Source organism: Cuculus canorus, chromosome Z, assembly GCF_017976375.1.
Source record: "Cuculus canorus isolate bCucCan1 chromosome Z, bCucCan1.pri, whole genome shotgun sequence".
Taxonomy (NCBI): Eukaryota; Metazoa; Chordata; class Aves; order Cuculiformes; family Cuculidae; genus Cuculus; species Cuculus canorus.
This window is the reverse complement of record NC_071441.1, coordinates 63,910,426-63,926,849: the sequence shown is the minus strand read 5'-3', so window position 1 is coordinate 63,926,849 and position 16,424 is coordinate 63,910,426. Positions and strand designations below refer to the sequence as shown.

General features: G+C 37.3%; 1 protein-coding gene across 1 annotated transcript in view; it reads right to left on the bottom strand.

The window, feature by feature from the left end:
- Positions 1 to 16,424, bottom strand: part of PRDM6 (PR/SET domain 6) — a 79,916-nt gene that overhangs the window by 12,995 nt on the left and 50,497 nt on the right. The window contains exons 4-6 of the mRNA XM_009562906.2: positions 14,773 to 14,900; positions 10,985 to 11,109; positions 7,518 to 7,860 (exon numbers count right to left, since the gene is read on the bottom strand). Of these exons, the coding sequence (XP_009561201.2) occupies positions 7,518 to 7,860; positions 10,985 to 11,109; positions 14,773 to 14,900 (596 nt within the window). The remainder of the gene's footprint in view (positions 1 to 7,517; positions 7,861 to 10,984; positions 11,110 to 14,772; positions 14,901 to 16,424) is intronic.

Sequence of the window (16,424 nt, the reverse complement as noted above, 5' to 3'; positions counted from 1 at the left end):
ATTTTTTTAACAGTCAATGTGATTAATTTTATACAGTGAAAAGTGACACTGCAACTTATTTTTAAATAGTTAAAATTCTAAACCTGTCATAACTGAACATTGTGATGCCAAGTAAAATGTTTTTACCCCCTATACTGGCTAAAATTTTTTTCTTGTTTACAAAGAATATTAATATGTGTACTCAGAGTATATTTCACTGTTTGATGCTCAAGAAGAAGAACCCTGCAAAAAAATCACCTATTGTGAAATCACTTTGACTGTATTTTTTCCGTTCATCCATACCTTGGGAGAACAACTATTAAAGAAGTTACTCTTCTCTGTGTAGGGGATGCATTTTCCAGGTGATTCTGATTAATACTAAAATGAGCAGGATAAGTAATTTTTTCAAGCTAAATATATGGCAAATATTAAACAAAGGTCATTTTAAAAAGAAAGTCTACAAATGCATTGAAATACCATAACAATTTTAAAATGTTGTATCTCATTTACACAATTGCAGATTCAAATGTGCCAAATCTTGACAAGTTTTGAATACTGCTTCTTTTTACATTAACAAAAAAGTAATACGGTAAGCATAAAAGTTATCATTTTGTTTTCTGGTAACCATTTTACTGTACTCAGAATATCTTCCTGGCAGAAAATAAGATCAATATGTTGCTCTTTTAAAAAATGAAAGTGGTGCAGGGGGACTGAACAAGAGGAATGCTCGGTTCAGTGAGTACATCGACACAGGCAAAGCAGTCCTGTCTTTGATCTAGCAGATATGTCTTCTGCCATCACTTTGGTCTGTGCTGGGACAATGAATTAAGATGGTAATCTCTTTATAGCAGAGGTTTGCAGACAGAAGGAAAAGGGATGTAGTGACAAAAATGGTGGTCTTCATAGGCTGCATTTTCAAAGATGTGCATCTAAACTGAATGCAGTTTCAGCCCAGAAAAATTCATTTCCACTGGAATAACTGAGGACGCATTGTACTATCTCAAGCTTGAAGCTGTCCATGTGAACAGAGGCATAGCTGTGTCACAGCTTAGATGTGTGTTGGTGCTCCAGAAAAATAATGCTCAAACAGAGTGGACATCAGTCATTTCACATACGAAAGCCTATGTAACTGTAATATTGCTTTGCAGATCTACAGGCAGATTTGAGAGCATGAAAGCAATCAGTTTGATGAAAAAGATGTGCCAGGTCCTTAAGGTACATGTTGAGTATCTGAAGAAATATTTTTTCTCTCTCTCCAGTTCTCATGTACCAGAAACAACATAGTTTTGAATGTCTTCATCATCACGTTTTCTACAAAAGGTCTTGTAGGCCACTCCAGATGTAAATCAAACCAAATAAAAACCTTCTCATGTAATGTGTTGAAGTTACATTTAAAACAGCTAAATTGATATACCCGTATAGCTATGCGCAGATGAGAATGATGTGCTGACAGCCATGAAGAGCGATTCTGATGTTTTTCATTAAACACCTAACTACATATTTTTCTAGTTCTCTGCTTTCCGGTCTGATCTCAAAAAAGGAAATCTACTTACCTACAAGCAAATTCTCCTATTAGAAAAATTACAGAATTGCCATTAACCCTAAGCACCATCAATCAGCTTTCTTGGTTTAATAAAATGTAGAGTCCACTGACTTTTTCTAGGGAACCTAATCTTTGTGTCCCTGACTGTATGATGGCCCACAGTGAGAATACAGGACATTTAAAGTGAAATTCAGAAGGGAGAACTGTAATGTAGTAGTTTTCAGTTTTTGCAGTTATTTATATTTTGAGCTTTTCCAAGTTTTTCACTTTACATTTTCAAAATTAACCTAGTCAAGAGTACTTTTTGGTGTCTAATTTAGGGATCTTGAATGATTTTGTTGTTTGGTAATGTCTTCCCATCATACAATGTTCTCACTTTTGCTGCTGATTTTTTTCTGGGGGAAACTGCACCATGTATAGGACCAATACAAAACCTACGTTCCTCTGCGAAGCTCTTTGAACCTCACCAAAGCTCATGTGCAAAGCATGTTAAGGGATAACAATAGAAAAATCTGTATCTTTGGATCTGGAACAGCTGCTGACAGACAACTGTACTTCTAGATTGATTCTTCTTAGATATTCATTCAGCAAATGTGGCATAGCTTCTAATTATTTATCTTTTATTATTCATGGTCTGAATTATTAGAATCCTAAAAAATCTTATGATTGTTTTCCACTGAATTTTTGAATTCTTTCTTTTATAATGAACAAATTTCTAGTGCGGCCTCTTCTGAACTGAGTCTGCTGTCTTCAAGGGGCATGTGAATTGCCAGCATAATCCTTAGAAGGTGAATTACTTGTAATAGTGAAGTCTTGAATGCCTGTAATTCTATCATTGAAATACTGTCAGATCAGGAAATTAAAATAGCACATTGCTGTAATTTTTTTCCTGTTAGGAAATCTGAAAAGCTGAAAGAAGAGAGACTGACTTGTGGTTCAAAGTGGTTTTCTTCTTGTTGAGGGCTAAGAAGAAGTGTAAAAACAAGGCGTGGGATACAGAGCTCCATTAAACAGAGGGCAGGGCTGTATGCTGTGACACGGGGAAGGTTGTCTCACTACAGCCGTCTGCAAAATAAGTGAAAGCAGGGCACATTGAAACAGGACCAGGATCAGCTTTCGGGGCCAGGCCTTTGTACAATACACAATGTTATGTTACAGTCATCCTAACGAAAACGTATTTTTAAGGAATATCTTCTTCTAGCAAGCTGAATTATGAGGCTGGAGAAGGAAGTGACACCTAGGAAAGCTGGTAGCTTGCACACACAATCTTCCCTACAAACAGTGTGGCCATTGGTGCATTACAATCACTGACTCTGGACTTTACATCACCTACTGCCTTCATGTTCCCCTTCAGCACTGAGCATTTCCCCTACTGCCCTGAGCATTTCAGGGATCACACAGTGGCAGGGAAGGCAGAGCTAGACCCACTGGGAGTTCTGGAATTATCTCTTACAAATGTTTGAAGAGAAACTATCAAAAGCATAAAGTTAGCACACTCAAAGTGTTTTATAACTTCTGAAACTATCAGGGAGAGGTGCTGCTCTGTACACCCTTTGTTGCCACTAACTATGAGTACTGGAAGTCTGCAAACCTTTGTGAAACGATTATGCAAAACAACCACTAAATTCAGCACGGTGTTTAATTGAGCGCTATTCCATAGACACTCTATGAACAGAAATAGACAACTCTTTCTCACAACGTTCACATTTTTTACATCTGTTTTGGGACATACTTAGTTAATGGACTTAAAGAGAGTGTCAAAGTCAGAGGTACAAAGCCTGTAACAAACAAAAAAAAACCACAAAATGGGCTGAGACATTACCTAAGAGAAGAGAATCTATTAAAGTGGTAAATTCAAACTTCAACATGTCATTTTTAGAAAGAACCTCACAATTTAATATTGAGGTGCTACAGCAAAACATGAGTACAATAATGTCTTTTGAGTAAACAAAAGTAGTGTGGGCCAGGTAATATCCATAATTTATCAGCCACAGACACACTTATAGAGTGGCTTTTGCCTCAAATTATCAGCTTATACATCTGGCAAGCAGGGGGAATATACATCACACAGGTGTACCTGTTGTGTACGACAATGTGTCACAGACAGCTCTTGGGAAGCCATCTGCCTTTCCTAGACACCAACACATCCTGAATCAAGTGATCTTATTGAGAAAGAAGAAAAGTATCATTAAAAGAGACTGCTTCATTATCAGGAAGGGGTTGCTGTTCAGAAAAAAGAATTGCTTTAAAAATTATTCAAAGGTTTTTAGTTATGCCTTTCTGAACTGCTCCCACATAGGATTCTTGAGAATTTCTGCAGCGGGAAAAGAAACTAACAAAACCAAAACCCAAAAATGAAAAATCAAGTCCAAAAAAATACAAATAAATAAAAAAAAAAAAGCCGTGGACAAAAAAACAGAAGACAAAATAGACTTATGACTCCCTCTCTAAGAAACAGTTTTTGAAACTGAGTCTGTCTGCGCTGAAAAAAAGGTCCCAAAGTCTTAGAAAGTCCCAGAATTCAAATCTTGATGGATTAAAATCTACACCTCCCACATTCACTCTGATCCCAATTACCATTAAGTTTGAAGAGAAGCCCTACAAATTCTAATAAGATAGAGAAGTTTCAGTGAAAAGAGGAAAATAAATTGTAAGTAAACCAGTAAATAATCTAAGTTTAATTAAAATTAAAATCCTAATCTTAATCTAAAATAACAAAAACAGTAGAAGATCTTAATAATTCTCTTTTTTTGATTAATAATTTTTTGAAAAATATTAGTTATTAAATCAACTGCCTGTTACATATGATCATTTCTCTCTTACTGCCTAACAGAATTAAGTATATTTTGGCCATTTTTATATCTGCTCTCATTCAGATATTTTCTGACTCTAAGTGGCTTTAAAGTAATTTCTTTTTTTAATTTCTCAAGCCCCAAGTGGTCCGCTCTTCTGAAATTTCAGCCTACGAATCAGACTCCTGTATAGATTCAAAGAGGTTTTCCCTGCACCTCATGCTGTAGGTAATCAGCGTTGTAGAAAAACAAATGCTAAGCCAGAGCAGATAGTCTGAAGTCATTTCCTAGAGAAGACAGGGCCTGCTGCTTCAGTCACATCAAAGGTACAGTGGCTGGTGTGCTCACAAGTTGCTGACAATAAATGAGGAGCTGTTTATCAGTCAGAGTGGTGCTGCAGATATTGAGAAAATACAAACCAGAGACTTGCACCCTGTGCTTCAGGCTAGGAAGCAGTATTCTTTCACAAATCACACCCTATTTTCTTGTTTCCAGGAAATTTTGTTCACCACTACAAGAATTTTTCATCTGGAGAAATGCAATATGTTTAAGAAACCAAAGACAACACTTTTCCAGCCACTGGATCTCTAAATAGTGAATTTACTGGTACCTGCTAAAAGGCAGAATGCTGCCTGTGATATAAGCTCAAGCTGTAATGATTTCTAACCAAGCATATAAGATCCTAGGGTGATTATGATCTGCAGTAACTGTTATCCTGGTAATTTCAAACACTGAATTAATTGCTGTGAGCTTAAACAAATTCATGTGACTGACATCTCACATATTGCCCTATTGGGAAATGGTTTACAGCAGTTACATTGATGACATACCTTACAGAAACAAAGGCATTACAAAACTGGCCTTCACAAGGAGACTGCACAGTTATAATGAAAACATAGAGATTTAAGCAATTTTTCCAGGACAAAGGGAACACAGGTGTCACAGAAAAGAGCATTGTAGTATCTAGTGTTTATGTAATAGATTGATCCCGATTTAGGTTTTATGTTCTCTGTATAACACAAGAGAAAAAGTTTCTTAAGAGCAGAGTTCACAAAACCCAACAAGCCAACAAGAAATCAGCTAAATTAGCCAGCATCATTATTAAGAAAAAGGCGCTAGCTATCACGTTTCAAACCTTCCTGAAAGTTTCTGGGAATCAATACTTCTAACTCAGTCTTTGCTTACCTCCCCTCCACCCTATCCTCCCCAAATCTGCTCAGCCCTTCCTCCAATCCTTCCTCTCTTTGCTCCTAGGGAAGCCAACATGTCTTCTGATCTAAATAGTTTTCCTAGCTATGGTATAGGTATTCTGAGTCAAAAATGCTCTGCAATTCCTTGTTGAAGCTGTTCTGCACAGACAAATTAGGTAGGGATGGGAGCGAAAAAACAATAAAAGGGTATGAATCAGGAACCTGCTAGGGAGGGTGTTCAGTTCTAAGGGGGAAGACTTAAAATAAAGCCCACGTTTAAAGCAATATTTGATACATGACAGTTAGGACAAAATAAATAAAAATAAGTAAAAATTTAAAAAATCATATCTCTTACTTACAAGATAACAGACCTAATTGTAGGATAGACTTATCCTCACTTTCGCATTCTGGTAAAATGAATATTTAACTGCTCTGAGAATGCAGAACCACCCCATTAGGGGACAATCTTCTTGGTTTTAACTATTATCTGCAGTTCAGTTCTTTGTAAAGGAGGACACAGGTTCAAGTGTATGAAGAGATGAAATCTAGGCATCACACTTGGTTGGATTAGTCTCTGAAAAAGTATGTGGGGGAGCCTCACAATCTACCTCTTCTAGACTCTCTAAAACAGCATTTTATGCTTTAGAGTATGCCTAGGATGCTTTAACATTGAAGTCCATAAAACTTAGGGGAGTGGACCATTCAGTATCCATATTCCATGTTGTGGCACTTAAATTGGCATTTTTGTCATACAGCTTCTTTAACACGGTGTTTATTTCTGCTAAGATCAGCATAACACTCAGAAAACATTGAAAGGGCTTATTTAGATTTACAATATTATCAACTCCCTAAATTCTATAAAGATTTGCATGGAGTCTAGTTTGCCCCTTGTCAAGTGGGCTTGACATTAATTCCAGGGAAATTGGATATATAGTCCTGTATCTCTGCACTCACAGAATCACGCAGGCATATATGTACACGTAGATAGTCACCTACACAAAAAGACATATAGACATGCATACAAACACATGCACAGACTCATTGTTGACCATTTTTTGGTAGTGTTTTGGTTAATATAATTCAGAGTTAAATGCTATTTTTAGAACAACCTTTCGAGGATTCAGCTGGTCTGCTCAAACCTTCTTCACAGCTGAAGAAGAGACAAAACACGTGCAGCCTTTTTTATTGAATTAATTTGATTTTTGTCTTTTGTCCTGCCAGCTATCAAAACTGTCAAATAAACCAGCTTTGATTCATAAATAATGGTTCCATTACATTTACTGTGCCACCGGTCAGAGAACCTGAAATTTTAATTCACTTGTTCAGCTAAATTTCATCCTCAGTTCACGGCCATAAAATTCTGTATTGACAAACTTTCAAACCAACTTTGACTCTGAGGTATCTAGTCAACATTTTTCTTCTGTGTGGATATTAGTTTATTGAATAAGTGGCATCTGTTTTCCTCCACATCACTAGTGGAGTAGGTATTTCCTTTTGACAGCTTTGCACGATTTATGGATTTGCATGCTCTGAAGAAAAATAGTACTAAGCAAAAAATTCCAATTCATTACCTCTTAGTACTTAATTAAGTTCATACACATTGCACACTATAGGTGAACCCTGAAATGACGGTGACAGCCACTGAGCAGTAGGTTAGATTATCTTTGGAAGACAGACTTTTAATTATCTTGACCTCATTTTTCCATCTATGATATTAATAAATTTTTCTTCTATTTTGTTGCCTCCATCAGATGTACCAAACCATTCTGAAAACAAGATTATATCCTTAGCTATTTCCCTTTATCTGCACATTTAGGCACCAAATGTTTTTACAAATAGTGAAGTCAAGCAATGGGTTTTATCGGCTTACTTCACACAGCTGCAGATGAATTATGTTGTACAGGCTCCTCCTAATAATGGGTTGGTTTTGGAAGTGATAACAGCTTGATAAAAGAAGAAAGCAGTGGATCTGGCTATCAGTAGATACAGAAATAAAGAGAGCCTGGGCTTTACCTGTCAGGGTTCTGCGTACACACATGCATCTGTAAGAGGATCCGCTGGGTGAAAGTCTTAAAGCATTGCCCACATTTCCAAAGATGCCAGTCACTGAACTCAGAATTTAGTTGGCTTGTTGAAGTTGGGCTTGCAAGAACTCGTTGGTTTTTGACACTGATCTGGTTAAATCCTGACTCGATGGACCCAGACTTATCCAGGAGAGAAAAATTTCTGCTACACGGAGTCTGTGGAAATACTACGGATCGCTGTGGAGTGGCAGGGGATAGTTTGCTACTTTTATTAAATGGCTGTAGGGTGTCTTGTCTGGACATGGCTTCCATTACAGTCGAAGGGACATTCACTGGGAGAAAACAAGAAAAGTAAATAAGATCCTTTTTATGCCTTTTAAAACTAATACAGTGTTGGGAGACACCAAAAAAAAAAAAAAAAAGAAAAAGAAAAACATCCATTTTCTTGACACTAGAATCACTAGAATTAAACAATTTTATTTTAACAATGCACAAAAAAATGGGCTTGAATGAGACAGTGATCTGAATGGATGATGCTGCATTCTGTGACTCTGAAATGAAAACTGATACAAAGGAGTGTCTGAGACTGAAAGGACTCAGAGAAGCCTGACTGTCATATACACTTATTGCACAATGGGATTGTCATCTGAAAAAAAATGATGCTACATTTGTGATACCCTTACTCTGCATCTTGCAGACAACATGTCCAATCCCTCTATCACAGACAAGCATGAATTTCGAGAACATGGGGAAAAAAAATCCTTGATTGGACACTCGCTGAGATACAACAAGTACCTTAAATATCTACTGCAGCAATAGTTCAGTTATCTTCTTTAAGCACAGCCCCTAAGGGTATACTATTACATCTCACAAGTAGTCACACAGCCAGTACGGTACACAGCCAATGACTTCACTGTGATTTGTATGATTAAGGTTAATAACACTTAGATCACCACAAGACTATGTAAGATATAGGCAAAGACATCCTGGTGCATCAATTTCCTACTTATAAAACAGGAACAAAATTTTTCTCTAGTCCTGTTAAGGTCTTATGATCATCATTTAACTGTGGGTTTTGAGGCATTCAAGTATTTAAACAACAAATGCAATATGCTGTTCCCACAAAAAGGTGATTTAACTCTGAATTAGGATGTTGCATGATAAGGCAGAAGGTCAAACATCTAGAGGACAGCTTAACAGTTGCCTCACTCACAGCTGAGTATCATCTTGATTATGCAGGGAGTGAAGCAAGTGTCCTATAGAAAATTGGGATCAGTTAATGAAAAATTGCACCACGATGCAAATAGAAGCATAATTTAGGCCGCCTGGACCCAAAACGTTCTCATGCTTTCTAATTTTGGCATGCTGAACCTCATGAGTTAATATTTTAATGGAGACTTTTAAATTAAATGTGTTGTGTGCATATGTCTATGTCTACATATGTTCACTCAGTTACTGTCACAAAGTATTTATATGTAGATATTTACAAATAGGTGCATAACACCCACTAAACAGGTAATTAGAAACTGTAACTCTGTTGAGATAAGTCACAATGTCAGATTTCTAAAAGAAAATGTAAGAATTAAATTTCGGTTGTGAGCTGGAATAGTTCAAAATTATTTAATATACAACAAAAATGTAATACAAACTAATGTTTTGCTAATACCTCATATAATGTCAGTTACTTCACAGAGTTATGTTCTAGTATCTTCCATCAATCATAATGACTCCAATGTTATGATATTACATACTATTTAATTTATGTAAGTTGAGGTCCTTCCCAGGATGTTCTTGTCTGGAGTATCCGAGGACCTGATTTCTAAGTAAAGTCACAGGGCTGTCTGTCACAAGTTTCTAGATATATAATGCATCTTCTGTGTCTCTTCACTACAACAGACAATTTTACAGTTTCATTTTGCCTCAAAACTCTCACATGAGAAGAAGATAATTTTTTATTTTTTTAAAATTTTATTCATAAAAGTCCACAGGAGCATAAGATCAGGATATTAAAGACATATAGCCAGAGTTTGTACTGGGTGAAAATATCCCTGTGCAGAAGATAAGCAGAAGGTCTACTCTGAGGGCTTAAGTGGCACTTAAGCCATATACCTCCCTGCGGCAGGCTCCATGCTCAGAGGTGAATTTAATCTACTCATGTCAGTCTCTCTGTGGATGAAACTCTGGCTTCTCTCACAGCAAAACAGCAAGTGACAATATTTAGAGATTTTAGCCATCATGCTTTGCTTTTCAAGTAAAGGTTTTGTAAACTTCAGCTCATGAAAGAAAAAATAATATTTCGGTATTCTACACTGCAGAGCATGAGTTTTATCAGCAAACATTACTGCCAGTAATTAAATATCTTTTAAACTTTTCTCAAGTCCAAGAGATTTGAAAACTCAGGGTGAAAAAAGGTGTTTATTTTTGACAGTTTAATCCCTGCTATCTTGCTGTTTTATTGCTGCATGGTTCAGTACTTAAGTTGCTACGAGACACAAGTTTATCCTAGCATTGCTGTTTAAGTATCCAAGTGCTTGACCAAAAAAATACATCTTATATGTGATTGATTAAGTGTGGCCAGACACAGGGCTGCTTTTGACCAAAGTCAATCAGGCATTCATTATTGGTTACTTCTACTGTGTAGATACACAGCTGTCAAAATGGAGTAGAGGTCTTTGATGTAAGCTCTAATCAAGTTCCACTCACAAACAGTGAAACTGAAGGGTGTGCTTGGATCACCCATTCTGATTACAGACAAAGATATCTAGATAGATTGCACTGAGTCTATGTTATAATATATATGCTCAACTTCGTGATGATTACTAGCAAACTATAAAAAAAAAAAAAGTCTTGAAAAGGGGTTGAAGAATGGACAGAAATGGGGATGGCCAGGATGGAATGGATGCTCATTGTCATTTCAGGCTACTTACACTCAGTTTGTACTTAGAGAAGCTGACTTTTAACATCAGGATCACATCTCTACAATCAATTAGACAAAGCTTTTCTTGGTGTACTCAGTGATAACACAACGAAGATTCACTAGCAGAGGCCTTGTGGACCTGCAACATGTTAATGTTTTGGCAAGACTGTGGCTTGTCATAGGTCTGATAACAGTGGAGAGGGACAAGCAAATCAGTTAATAATAGACTAGGAATTAATCACTTGTAAGGAAGAGTGTTTCTACACACTACCAAGGTATGTGGGGCTGCCATGGTAGGGAACCTGCCACTTCATTGCTCATACTTGCACACTTCCAAACACCTCCATTTATTTAGGTAACCAAACTGTGATTTTGCACAGCCTAATTGTGTCAGCTTCAGGGTTTTATTTTGTACACATTAACCTTACCTTAAATATACAACCACTTTAGTATGTCTTAAAATAATCTACGAATATAACAGATTAGGTATAAAACAGGAATTCTGGTTTAAACAGGTAGAAATGCAAGGAAAAACTTACAATTTTCATCTTGTGCGATGCACTGGAGAGGAATTCCAAAGAAAGATGTGTAGCTGTCATTGTACCACACCAATAGCTCGGTGCCCCTGGGGATATCTATACAAGCCCGGTAGAATATATTTGACCTAATCAAAGTGAAAAAAAAAATGCCTAATTTAGCAATAGATTGTTATCCTCTTATCATACATAGTATCGCAGTAGAAATCTAATGTTTTTCAAAGCATTTCTGCAGATAGCTAAACTAATAACTTACTTATTATCTTAAAACCAGATCTGTCATTAGGGAAGGATTTTGTTCTGATAGCATAGAGTGACAAAGACCTTACAGACACTTTGTACCTATATGTTTTAAACACTAGGATTTCACGAGCACTGAGATTTTTATGAAGACAAGGTATTTTCTTGCAACATCCCTTTTAAAATGAATTTAGAAGTGCTATATTGTGCTCACACAGTACAAGCATTAAAGTGGTACACATAGTTCAATAAGTTCAGCCATTTAAACAGCTTTGTATTTGCCTGCTAAGCTAAAGTTAACGTACTCTAGGGATAAACAAACAACAGTTCTTTCATTTCAGTAAGGTCTTTCAGCAAGACTTTTGAAGTAGCCTTTCATCACAGTAATGTACCTTCAAAAAGGGAGATCTTAATTATAAAGTAAACTAGACTTTGGTTTAGGGAAATTAAAAAAAGGGGTTAATCCTAAAGTACAGTCATTAAATCTTCCTCTGTATGGAGCATAAGGGTAATGCTGATGATCCCTCGGTAAGTATATGTTATTGTTACTGTAAATGTGTTATCTTATCACATCTCTCTGTGGGAAAAGATTGTGGATATGCCTAGATAACTGAAATGGAAGTTGAGAGGGGATAAAAGGAAAAGTACTAGGGCCTGTAGCGTAAACCCAAAAGTTTTATCCTGATTTTGTGCTGATGTAAGTAGCTTCAGAGTGATACTTCTACAGTCAACAGATTTACATGGGGACAAAAACTGAATAAGAGTAGGATAGGGCACAAGATAAAATAAAAGTATTATCAGTTTGTAGTGCCTTTTCCCTTAGGCTTCACATGGAAGAGTAAAACACACTCCTGTGAGATGGATAGAAATTCAATATATACAAGAACACTCCACTCTCACTGAAGGATTACATATCAAAATGATACAGTCAAAGTAACAAGAAATGACCATTTTTTATAACAGCTTATGTAAGGCAGAGAAACATCTATAGACCAAAAAAAATGTTAGGCCTCAACTGGTTTTCTGAGTGAAGAATTGCTACAAACGTTAGCCTGAAGTTCAAGATAAAAGTGTTTAGGGTTGGTAGGCCTTAAATTTAGACTTTCTATAAAGAATTGGCTGTAGCGATGCAATTTGTTCCTTGTATAACACTGCAGACATAAGGAGAATCTTTTACCACATTTTTCACGGCGGTGAGATATGCACTTGTCAACATATTTTGTCACCGCAAAGTGGCTCTTGGCAACAGGATCATAAAGATCAATAAAAAAGTGCAGATTCTCAATATTTTACTAGCAGCTGCAAAAAATTCATTTATCTTGTTATTTTCCATACTTACTGCCACCCTGTCTCAGGAGGGCACTGCTAGCTAAGCAGAACGCTTTTCCTACCCTTCTATGAATATCTGACAAAAACTCTCCTCTTTGTGTCTCATTCTCTGCTTTCCTTCTCCTCTCCCTCTCTTTCTTCCTAGAGCTATGAGTTTTGTTAATTCTTTCCACTGCTACATAAAAATGAAAATTGGAGTCACGCTATAAATTACCAGCATCTCCTAACTTGAGAAAAATTGAGTCTACTTTGTACTTCACCCTTGTAACATTTCATCTCTCAGTTTGGCTTCCCTTAACATAAACACAGCAGCCCGGCAAATGAATGTGTTAAAATCAAATGACACACTTTGCCGCTGAAAGAGCAGAACTGTTTTTGAGCAATGGGTGGTCTGTGAGTCTTGGAGTAGGCAGGGTAAAAAAAGTGTAAGCGTACACCGTCCCTTACAAGCGTGCAGAGCTTCCAAAACTCGCAGAAATCTCTGCATGCTGAAGTACATCAAAGGGATTTTTCCCTTTTTGGATAATATTTCCTTTGCTGACATGTATTTAGTATTGTGGTTGGATGACTCATAAAGATAGCTTCATGGCGTCCCAACGCAGTTGAAGCAGAACACATGCCAACAAACATTATTGTCAGCCTCAAAATAAAAACAAAACGTTCAGCTAAGGGTCAATCAATCAAGAGCACTTTGAAGAAAATTCCATTTAGATATTACAAATCATAACAGAATGAATTTAAACCAGCTGAATTTCTGTGAGGAGGACGTCCATGTACAATAAAAATTACGCTGGTTTTTCAGTGTCCAACTTTTCTATTTTCTTACACTTGGACGCAGTCACTGGTGATAGATGCCAGTTTTTTAAATTGTGTTTTTGTAGTTCATTTTATAAAGATCTGAAGTAATCGAAAACAGATCAACAGAGGGAACTCTTAAGTAAAAACTCCATCATGAAAGGAGAGTTGTAAAATCCACTTAATATTGACAGATGTGTAATGACTTTCTCATGCTCCCTTTTCATTTCGGTTTGTCATGTCTATATATGTAGGCATATTTTATTTTTTCTTATTTTTATATATACATGTGCACGCACACACCACCACACTAAGGAATAACTCACAAGATACCTACAAAAATACTCTTTCATCACAGCAATCTTCATTCATTACCCAGTGTGTTTATTTAAAATCCAATGGGATTTTAGCTATAGATATCAGATATTTAAGGGTATAATAAAAGATTTGTAATGTATAAATAGGATTGTTATTTTTTAACTGCAGCATTATTTAGTCAACTGGCCAGAGAATAAAAAAGCTGAAAATGCAATAGTACAATTTTATCATTGTTAAATTGGAAACCTATGGGATAATCAGATTTTATATGTATTTCTTTTTAAGGTTCTTTTGTATGTTTTGTTTTTAATTTTAAAGGTACTTTAAATAAGTTTAAGATTCTTCCTAAAGAAAAGTCCACTCCTTAAAGCAACTAGTGAAAAGCAGGATTGTTCACTGCAACTGGCAAGCCCAAGGCATTCTTTGATGTGCTTCCTACCATGTTTAATAAGGCCAAGGAGTTGCTTCTGATTCTGAGGCAAAAGGTTTGTTTATAGCTGAGATCATGTATTTATGTAATGCGTTGTCTGGGTTTTCTGGATCTGTTTGCAAGTACAAAATAAAATGCACCATAACACTTCTACATTTTTCTTCACATTTTGACCTTCTTTAGCCAGACACATAGGAGCCACGAGCACTAACAACTCTGGCTGGCAGGTGCACTCAATGTATAAGCTGTAGATGTATACATGTCTCATCGCCAACCCTCCCAAAACCTTGGAGTACAAAATTCCTCTCCTGCCATTCGTTCTGTAGCTCGTGCACCTTTATTAAAGATGGAAGGTTGCTTGTGTTGTCTTGCTGCTGATCAAACCATTAGAAAAAGTGCAGAGGATTCTACGCAGTGGGGTCACACAAGCGACACAGGGCTGTACTTGTTCCGAGGAGCTCCAGGTCAAGCATGCTTATTACAGTGGCTTCAGCTTAGGGCAACTAAAATTAAACCCATACTCACTACACTCTGCAGCTTTTGTATTGCCTCAAATAAGCACATTCACAAAAACCCTGCTACTGTCTTTAGTGGTACTGGTGACAGTTACAGTCTGATGTTTCAAAAAAACCAAAAATTTTTTGCTTTGTCGCATTGAGTAAATCAAAACGTACTTTACCTGTACTGAACCACTGTTAAGTTCTGTTCCCCGCAGTGCCTTGCACATCGGATATACCTCATCCAGCTTGACTTACTGGGTTCTCCGCCATCAATAAAGTGCTGCAGTGTCCCATCTTGGTCATATATCTGGGGAAGATGTCACAAGGTCAAGTAGTTAGAACAAATCATCAGCAATCATTTTCACTGCTTTTCTGGTGTCTTTCCATGCCTTTTCCAGGCATTTATTGCGACGAGATTTGTCATTGTGTACTGATGCTCTTAGAAATCTACACGGAACAGCAGAAAAGTATTTTAGGGGTTGCAAGTTTATCATGTTCCTTTTATCGAGCCAATCTCTTTGTATTAAACATATTTGTCCTGTCTCAAAGATGTGACCATGTTTCCCAAAGAATATTTAACCTATTTTGACAGGCTGGCCTTAAATAATGAACTGCCAGATAAACAAGAAAATCTGAATGTAAAGCTTGCATTGAAATGGCTGGAACATCTGAGCAAGGGGCAGTATTAGTCCCTAAACAAGTATCCCGTCCTTCACATTTCAGTTGCATCAAGAGCATGTACTTCCAACAGCCTCACATCATACATTAGGGAGTTGCAGGATTCATAATACCAAAACAAATTAGATGAGAAGAAAAAGATAGTTGAATATGCCTTTAGATGCTCTCTTGAGACTTATAATTTTTTGAAGTAGTAAATGAGAAATGAGTCCTAAGGGAATCATGGTTTTCCTAGACATGACATCCCTGTAAAGGAAATGAGAGCCAATTACATTAAGTTTTCAAAAAGACAGTGTTGTGTTTTTATTCAGAAATGGGTGGCTCCGCTGAATTTGAAAAATAAAACTACTCTAGAAGTTCTGAAACTAAAAGATACGTGTTTCATGCACACCTGCCCTTCTGACTGCTTAAAAAACATTGTCGAGGAAGCACTAATCCTAGTGAAAGCAAATGGTCTTGCAAGATTTTTACATGTTACACAATTACTTCGTTAAACTTCACGTCTGAAGTAAACCTGATCTTCAAATCTCTTTCCTCTTCACAGATGTCATAGAATCGTAGAATCACCAGGTTGGAAAGGACTCACTGGATCATCGAGTCAAACCAGTCCTAACACTTCCTAAACCATGCCCCTCAGCACCTCATCCACCTGTCCCTTAAACACCTCCAGGGAAGGTGACTCCACCACCTCCCTGGGCAGCCTCTGCCAGTGCCCCATGACTCTTTCTGTGAAAAAATTTTTTCCTGATGTCCAGCCTAAACTTCCCCTGGCAGAGCTTCAGGCCATTCCCTCTTGTCCTGTCCCCTGTCACTTGGGAGAAGAGCCCAGCTCCCTCCTCTCCACAACCTCCTTTCAGGTAGTTGTAGAGAGTGATAAGGTCTCCCCTCAACCTCCTCTCCTCCAGACTAAACAACCCCAGCTCTCTCAGCCACTCCTCATAAGACTTGTTCTCCAGACCCCTCACCAGCTTCGTTGCTCTTCCCTGGACACGCTCCAGAGCCTCAACATCCTTCTTGTGGTGAGGGGCCCAGAACTGAACACAGTATTCAAGGTGCGGTCTCACCAGTGCTGAGTACAGAGGCAGAGAATAACCCCCCTGAACCTGCTGGCCACACTGTTTCTGATACAAGCCAAGATGCCATTGGCCTTCTT